Here is a 9,605-nt window from a genome sequence, read left to right as displayed (position 1 = left end):
GAAATAACAAAGACTGATTAATCAGTTTATTGATTAAAATATACCGTCCATCCATCCATCCATCCATCCATCCATCCATCCTCTTCCGCTTATCCGAGGTCGGGTCGCGGGGGTAGCAGCCTAAGCAAGGAAGCCCAGACTTCCCTCTCTCCAGCCACTTCGTCTAGCTCTTCCCGGGGGATCCCGAGGCGTTCCCAGGCCAGCCGGGAGACATAGTCTTCCCCTTGGCCTCCTACCGGTTGAGCGTGCCCCAAACACCTCCCTCTGGAGGCGTTCGGGAAGGAGATTAAGATTAAGAGCTATTCAGTAAGATTTAAGGCAGTGGTTCTTAACCTGGGTTCGATCGAACCCTGAGGGTTCGGTCAGTCGGCCTAAGTGTTTCGACAGAACCTCTGCCGCGGAGGTCAAGACACACCCAACTCATCGTAAAAATAAAAACTTATCCCTATCCGCATATTACGGATACCCCCAAACAATGTTCCCTCTAAATTCCGTCTGATTTATACGAGTGTATTTTGTTGTGAGTTCATGCATTGTGTTGGTTTTGTTCTTTGAACAAGGTGGTACTCATGTACGGTTCATTTTTGTGCACCAGTAAAAAAAACATACAACTTTAACTTGAATAAAGAAAAAAATCATTACATTTTTCACGAAAGAAGGGTTCGGTGAATGCGTATATGAAACTGGTGGGGTTCGGTACCTCCAACAAGGTTAAGAACCACTGATTTAAGGTCCAAGCTTACATCACACTCAAATTTTTACTGCATGCCTTTGGTAAGTGCCGGAGTGAGAAATAAATGATAAATGGGTTGTACTTGTATAGCGCTTTTCTACCTTCAAGGTACTCAAAGCGCTTTGACACTACTTCCACATTTACCCATTCACACACACATTCACACACTGATGGAGGGAGCTGCCATGCAAGGCGCCAACCAGCACCCATCAGGAGCAAGGGTGAAGTGTCTTGCTCAGGACACAACGGACGTGATGAGGTTGGTTCTAGGTGGGATTTGAACCAGTGACCCTCGGGTTGCGCACGGCCACTCTCCCACTGCGCCACGCCGTCCCTAAATGAGAAGAGGTTTTAAAATAATTAGCGCATGCTTACTTTTACCGCATGCCTTTGGTAAGCGCAGGAGTGAGAAGAGGTTCTAAATTAATTAGCGCCCCGTGGGCAATTCAAGGAAATACGGTATGTATTGCGGATATTTTAAATCTAACGATATAGCATTGTGAAGAGCAAAAAAAGGAAATTGTCATTGCACTCTGTTTTTTAATCTTTTATTTGTTCACTCGGATTTGTTGACTCTACTGTGTTTGAGTATTTTTTTTTGTATCTCAAATTGTGAAAAAAAAATCCTAATTTAACAAACAACCTGACAGGCGAAGTGCATGGCGACATTTTTTTTTTTTCCCCAGCTTTTCCTCTCACTCCAGTCCAGTCCTGACAGGAAGTAGTTCCTATTGGACGACGTGCAGACAAGGGCGGGACTTAGGGCGTTTCCTTTGATGCAACAACAGCGCCGATCACTCTTGAGTAGCCACCACACACATGCACACAGGCGCGTGCACGCACGCACACGTTATACGCGCGCGCGCACGTACACGCCAGTGTCCCTGTCCGCTGGTGAGCGTCCAGTGTGGGGAGGCTGTGTTATGGCGCAAGGATATGTGCTGTCGGACGAGCAGGAATACCTTCAGGCTTATGAGGACGTTTTGGAAAAATACAAAGGTAAATAACTGCTGATTTGGTGGTGGGGAAGGTTGAAAAAATGTTGTCTGATTGCTGCTTGGCGTGCAGTAAATGTCAGCCTGACCCACCCAGCCAGACCCCCTATAACCTTTTCAGTGGCTGGTCTTTATCATTGCGGTGGGAAGGTGGGCATATTTCATGTATGCAGGGTCGATTTGAGCATATGGTGGGACTTAGTTGATATATTGGTCATTTGATTGGAATTTGGGATGTCTGTTGTAATAGTCAAGTCTGGAGTAAGATGTCGATCAGAGGTGTCAAACGTGCGGTCCGAGGGCCGTATTAGGCCCACGTACAGGTTTAGTCCGGCCCACGGCCTGCAAAATAAATTTAAGAATAACATGAAGTGAGCTGCAATTTTTTTTACTGAAAAAAAAAAAAACTGCTGTTCTAAATGTGTCCACTGGATGTCGTATTAGCAATTCAAGTGTAACCCTCGTCACACATGACACTGTTTAAAGGCCTACTGGAATTAGATTTTCTTATTCAAACGGGGATAGCAGGTCCATTCTATGTGTCGTACTTGATCATTTCGCGATATTGCCATATTTTTGCTGAAAGGATTTAGTAGAGAACATCGACGATAAAGTTTGTAACTTTAAGTCGCTAATAAAAAAGCTTTGCCTTTACCGGAAGTAGCAGACGATGTGCGCGTGACGTCACGGGTTGTAGGGCTCCTCACATCCTCACATTGTTTGCAATCATAGCCAGCAGCAGCTAGAGCTATTCGGACCGAGAAAGCGACGATTTCCCCATTAATTTGAGCCAGGATGAAAGATTTGTGGATGAGGAAATTTAGAGTGAAGGCCTTAAAAAAAAAAAAAAAAAAAAGGCGAGGGCAGTGAGAGCAATTCAGATGTTTTTAGACACATTTACTGGAATAATTCTGGGAAATCCCATATCTGCCTATTGTTTTGCTAGTGTTTTAGTGAGTTAAATAGTTCCTTAAAGTCGGAGGGGTGTGGCCTCGGGTGTTTTGACGCCAGAGTCTCTGAGAGAAGTCACGGCAGCTGCAGGAGGACGCTGATCTCCGGTAAGAGGCGACTTATTTCCACAATTTTATCACCGGGGTGGCATAGCTCGATTGGTAGAGCGGCCGTGCCAGCAACTTGAGGGTTGCAGGTTTAATTCCCGCTTCCGCCATCCTAGTCACTGCCGTTGTGTCCTTGGGCACTTTACCCACATGCTCCCAGTGCCACCCACACTGGTTTAAATGTAACTTAGATATTGGGTCTCACTATGTAAAGCGCTTTGAGTCACTAGAGAAAAGCGCTATATAAATGTAATTCACTTCACTTCACCGAAAACTACCGGTTGACGTGTAGTCAGGATCCATGTTCGCTTGACCGCTCTGATCCATAGTAAAGCTTAACCTCCGGGAATTTTAAACAAGGAAACGCCGTGTGTTTGTGTGGCTAAAGGCTAAAGCTTCCCACCTCCATCTTTCTACTTTGACTTCTCCATTATTGATTGAACAAATTGCAAAAGATTCAGCAACACAGATGTCCAGAATACTGTGTAATTGCGCGATGAAAAGAGACGACTTTTAGCCGTAAGTGGTGCTGCGCTAATATGTCCCCTCCAACCAATAACGTCACAAACACACATCGCGTCATCATTCCGCGACGTTTTCAAAAGGAAACTCCGCAGGAAATTTAAAATTGTAATTTAGTAAACTAAACCGGCCGTATTGCCCTGTGTTGCAATGTTAATATTTCATCATTGATATATGAACTATCAGACTGTGTGGTCGGTAGTTGTGGGTTTCAGGAGGCCTTTAAGTATAATGTGAGCTGCAATTTTGCTGTTATAAATGTGTCCACTGGATGTCGCAATAGCAATTCAAGTGTAACCCACGTCACATATGACACTGTTTACAGACTAATGCTGTAGCAACGCACAATACCTTTATTTAAAAATTGTAAATAATCCGCTCAACAGATAAAAATAACGAAACAGTAAAATGCAAAGTCAACATGACCATCATCTTTGTAGTCACATTTCCATGCAGCGCTCTGTTTGTTGAAAGCACGGCGTGCACCCTGAACTCCATGGTGAAAACGTGTGCTGTTGTTTGTTCTGTTATTTTATGATCACATTGATAACGTTTGTAGTTATGTTACCTTTAATCCGGCTTTTATTGTTTTGATTATATTATTGTAATATTTGAATGATGGTAAATGAATGTGTTGTGGCAGTTGTGGATGTCACCCACCGAGTGTTTGAGGAAACACTCTGTTGCTTTTCCAAACACCTCTTTAAGGAACTGCCAACACGATAATGCTGAACAGGAAGTGCTTAAAGTGTAATGTTCTTGTAAAAACACTGAGACGTAGTGTATTGGAAACTGCACCAATTTTTTTCCTCAAGAGTTTTCCACTAACTTGAAGTCTTTTGCCAAGAGGATTATTTTTCATGTGTACATTTTCAGAATACGTTTGTCCTATTTTTGGCCAAAGAAACCAATTTTGAAGTTGTCTTTATTTTTAAGTTATCATGCCATGATTTTACCAGTCCGGCCCGAATGGGAATAGATTTTCCTCCGCGCGGCCCCTGGGATGAAATTAGTTTGACACCCCTGCATTGTTTATTGTCACCAAGGGCCAATGAGTAAATTATTACAAGCAATTATTGTGGTTAAGAGGCACACCTTTTTTGTTGTACTTAAAATGGAACCAAATTATGGATGTTGCAATACATTTCACCAATAAAGCTCTCAGGATACAAGTAGTTCTACTATAGTAAGTAGTTAAAATCAATTGTGTATGTATTACCTTTTTATTGGACTGGAAAGTATTAACAGTTGTCCCTATTTATCACTGTTTATTGGTTGTAGACCAAACCGTGATAAATTAATTTCCTTAAAGTAGAAATCATTAATTATAAATCAAATATTTTCATAGCTAAAGCATTCTCTAAATACATTTTTAACATTATGAGAACCCTCTAGACATGAAATAACACCACATTTACGCTCTTAATCCATTAAAGTAATGCTGCCTTAGGCTGAGCCTATCATAGGCCACAATACTGAACAGCGTGCTTTGATTGAATAGGTCTTCTCCAGTGTTAATATTTTTTATTTAACCATTGTATGCTTGACAATGCTTAGTTTAGGACCAAACATTGTACAACATGCTTTAAAAAATTTACTAATATCCCCCCAAAATCTACGATATGGTGAAACCTACAGCATTTTAAGCGAGTAAAACGGAGTGCTTTCGCATATGTCTTTTGTCTCTCAAAGACCACCGTATTTTGGATTACGAATCAACGCGATAATATGTGTTTCAAATCAAAATACTGCACTATGTCATGAAGTTATACATTTAAGCGATGGTGGGACGTATACCACCACACACTTGAAAGGAAACAAAAAAAACTGACTGCCGACATTATACCACAGTGGCCCCAATTTACAAATGTCATGAGATAAGATCTGTTGTTATGCTTTAAGTTGCGAGCAAAAAATCTGAGTTAAGAGCATCCTCGACATTAGTTGACATAGCAAATTAAGTAGTAGAAGTTTATATTTGACAGGTTAAAAATGAAATAAAATAAAAAATTATAACAAAAAATAAATAATCTTAATAAAGTATACAAATAAAAACAAATAATTTGCAATGTAACATATAAAAATAAAAACAATACATCATGTTTTGTTTTTTTATTTCCCAAAAATGTCACAGTGAATGAAGCCCGTTAGATCCGACCAACACATCTGGTCTTACTCGCCAGCAATAGCCAATAGCTAAAAAACACTGCTCAGAAGAAGAAGTGGATTATATTCATGGACTTAAAAAAAGAAATCATCAAAAACATGACCAAACGTGTCGCCAATTTAGCAAAGCAGTTCAAGCGTATCACTGCTAGTACTGAAGCAGAAAGAGTCTTAACACCAACCAAGAATGTTTAAATTACATCTTAAGGGTTATGTATCCATAAAAAAAAAAAAAAAAATATATATATATATATATATATATATATATATAGATAGATAGATAGATATTGACATATTGAATGCTTTTGGTTCCCCAGCCCAATTTTTTTAACCCCAATGCAATATATATATATATATATTGTATATATATGTATATATATATACATACATACACACACACACATTAGGGCTGCGAATCTTTGGGTGTCCCATGATTCGATTCAATATTGATTCTTGGGGTCGCGATTCGATTATGAATCGATTTTTTCGATTCAACGCGATTCTCCATTCAAAAACGATATTTTTCCGATTCAAAACGATTCTCTATTCATTCAATACATAGGATTTCAGCAGGATCTACCCCAGTCTGCTGACATGCTAGCAGAGTAGTAGATTTTTTTTCAAAAAAAGATTTTATAATTGTAAGGGACCAAGTTTTATCAACTATTTGCAATAATGTAAATTTGTTTTAACTATTAAACGAACCAAAGATATGACTTATTTTATCTTTGTGAAAACATTGGACACAGTGTGTTGTCAAGCTTATGAGATGCGATGCAAGTGTAAGTCACTGTGACACTATTGTGTTTTATTTTTTATTTTTAGAAATGTCTAATGATAATGTCAATGAGGGATTTTTAATTACTACTATGCTGAAATTATAAGTAATATTGATACTGTTGTTGATAATATTCATTTTTGTTTCACTCCTTTTGGTTTGTTCTGTGTCGTGTTTGTGTCTCCTCTCAATTGCTCTGTTTATTGCAGTTCTGAGTGTTGCTGGGTCAGGTTTGGTTTTGGAATTGGATTGCATTGTTATGGTATTGCTGTGTATTGTTTTGTTGGATTAAAAAATAAAATAGATGAAATAAAAAAATGTATTGATTTTTAAAAAATGAGAATCGATTCTGAATCGCACAATTCAAATTCGAATCTATTTTCCCCCACACCCCTAATATATATATATATATATATATATATATATATATATATATATATATATATATATATATATACACATATATATTGCATGCTTTGGGGCCCCGGCCAAATTTTTTAACCCCAATGCGGCCCCCAGTCAAAAGGTTTGTACACCCCTGATCTATATGGTGATGGTATGGCTCTACATTTGTCAGTTTTAATCCCAGAAAGGAACCACAGTTCTAATTTCTATATATGTTGGAAAAATGACCAAATGTTTGTCATCCATGATGGTAGTCTGTTCCAAAGAAGCATTTTTTTCTTAATGACAGCATGAAATGTGTCATTTAGTAGATGATTTAGTAGATCTTCCGTTAGGGCTGGTCACCTAAAGGATGTGAGACTGGCGAGACAATGACAAAGCAGAACGAGGCGTTTCCCCCTCCTTGGAGATGCTCCTTTTGTAGTGTGCAGCGTGGCGCTGTGTATGCGGCTGATGTGAGCAAATCGCACGTGAGCGCTTATTGAGGCAAAATCATGCACATGAGTTGTCAGGCTCTGCTGATGAAGGGTGTGGCGATCCCATGGAGCTAAACTCGAGCTGACAGCAGGGCTGTTAAAGGCCTACTGACACCCACTACTACCGACCAAGCAGTCTGATAGTTTATATATCAATGATGAAATATTAACATTGCAACACATGCCAATACGGCCAGTTTAGTTTACTAAATTGCAATTTTAAATTTCCCACAAAGTATCCTGTTGAAAACGTCGTGGAATGATGACGCGTGCACGTGACGTCACCGGTTGTAGCGGACATGTTCTTCCAGCACCGATCACGGCTAAAAGTCATCTGCTTTAATCGCATAATTAGACAGTATTCTGGACATCTGTGTTGCTGAATCTTTTGCAATTTGTTCAATTAATAATGGAGAAGTAAATGAAGAAAGATGTAGGTGGGAAGCGGTGTATTGCAGCTGTCTTTAGCAACACAAAACACAGCCGGTGTTTCCTTGTTTACATTCCCGAAGGTGAAGCTTTACTATGGAACAAAGCGGTCAAGCGAACATAGATCCCGGCAGGTTTTGGTGAGAAAATTGTGGTAATAAGTCGGCTCTTACCGTAGACATGAGCGGAGCTTGCGTCCTCCTGCAGCTGCGGACTCTGTTACCTCCTCCCACCGGAGACACTGGCGGTCACCACACCCGTGGCCACACCCATCCGACTTTCAGGTACCATTTAATCTCACTAAAACACTAGTAACACAATAAGCAGATAAGGGATTTTCCAGAGTTATCCTAGTAAATGTATCTTATAACATCTGAATCGCTCCCACTGCCCTCGCCTTTTTTTTTTTTTTCCCTAGTCCTTCACTCTAAATTTCCTCATCCACAAATCTTTAATCCTCGCTCAAATTAATGGGGAAATCGTCGCTTTCTCGGTCCGAATCACTCTCGCTGCTGGTGGCTATGATGTTAAACAATGTGAGGATGGGAGGAGCTCCACAACCCGTGACGTCACGCGCACATCGTCTGCTACTCCCGGTACAGGCAAGGCTTTTTTATTAGCGACCAAAAGTTGCAAACTTTATCGTCGATGTTCTCTACTGAATCCTTTTAGCAAAAATATGGCAATATTGCAAAATGATCAAGTATGACACATAGAATGGACCTGCTATCCCCGTTTAAATGAGAAAATCTCATTTCAGTAGGCCTTTAACTCTTGTGCCTCCTCCCAGCCAACTAAAACAAAAACATGGAAGAGAATGGATACAATGTGCACTTATGAGCTGTTACTTGCATAAACCACCGAGGTCAGTCAGCTGTGAGGTTCAACTCTCTGACGAGGCTCTAGTGAGATCATATGATGTGCCATCATTAGGAGGAAGCCAGCAAACAGGACTTATTTTCTTACAAACACCCAAGTTTGTGCACCATAAACATTGTTTTTGCACCAAAGATGAATTTTATCAAGAAGGGTAAGACGTGTTTTGCTGTTTTTTCTTCATTTTGCAGTTCTATAGAAAGCGTTTTATGGACTTACAATTCATTTTGTATCATCGCAAAGGACAAGTATGAGTTTACGTGGATTTTCCAGCTGGTTGGTAGAATTGTTAATTGTAGGAAAGCCTTTTAGAGAATTGATGATCTAGTAAAGCAAAGTGTCGAAACACACGGGTGTTTTTTGGTTTTGGCTTTGAAAGTCATAACGTTCTTGTTTATTATAAGGAAAATATATTTATTCATAAAAGACCAACCAACTTTTCCATTAAAGTAATTACCGAATGATAAAATGTTGTTCATATGGTTCTTTAATAAGCAATGTAACCAAGTACACATGTGCGGTCACAACATTAGGTACACATGCATTCAATACTAAACATATTTTTAAAAAAAAACGTCTTTTCAAAGATAGTAAGTTCTGTTTTTGATGTAGTCGCAGCCCCCAATCAGTATCAGCTGATTTTTTTTTAACTGAAAAAGTATGTGATCTTCATTGTCGATTAATGCATTTTATTGTTGATAACAACCGCCAATCCCCTCTAGCTGACACTATTGTATTTATTTTTAGTCCCCCGGCTGACAAGCAGCTCACAGATAATTATGGGTCTCCATAAACAGCGTGGAGCCGCTTGTCTAAGTTAATAATAATCACCTCCAATTAAACTGCCTTTCCTTGTGTCTTAAGTATTATTATCACTGGAGGGCCAGGCTGAACATATTACACACTAAGAAAGCAAATAACGAACTAGCTTGAATATCAGAATCAGAATCAGAAATACTTTATTAATCCCCGAGGGGAAATAAAAATGTTCAGCCCATTGCGTTGACATTAGAAGTGGGAATCTTTGGGAACCTCACAATTTGATTCGATTCCCATTTTTGGGGTGTCGATTTAATTCAGAATTGATTCTCAATTTTTTTTCGTAATATTTTGTTTGCTATATAAATGATAAACCTTCTGCGATGTAATGGCGACTTGTCCAGGGTG

At 39.5% G+C, this 9,605-nt stretch overlaps 1 protein-coding gene across 17 annotated transcripts in view; it reads left to right on the top strand.

Moving 5' to 3' along the window:
- Positions 1-9,605, top strand: part of dst (dystonin) — a 299,316-nt gene that overhangs the window by 26,665 nt on the left and 263,046 nt on the right. The window contains exon 1 of one of the 17 annotated variants that reach the window (XM_061910362.1): positions 1,547-1,732. The exons of the other annotated variants lie outside the window; for them this stretch is intronic. Coding sequence (XP_061766346.1) covers positions 1,657-1,732 — 76 coding nt within the window. The 5' untranslated portion in view covers positions 1,547-1,656. Of the gene's footprint in view, positions 1-1,546; positions 1,733-9,605 lie in introns of those variants that run through there. 17 annotated transcript variants of the gene reach the window in all.

This window comes from Nerophis ophidion, linkage group LG09 (assembly GCF_033978795.1).
Source record: "Nerophis ophidion isolate RoL-2023_Sa linkage group LG09, RoL_Noph_v1.0, whole genome shotgun sequence".
NCBI lineage: Eukaryota > Metazoa > Chordata > Actinopteri > Syngnathiformes > Syngnathidae > Nerophis > Nerophis ophidion.
Note: the sequence above shows the minus strand (reverse complement) of the source record. Positions and strands in the feature narration are given on the sequence as shown.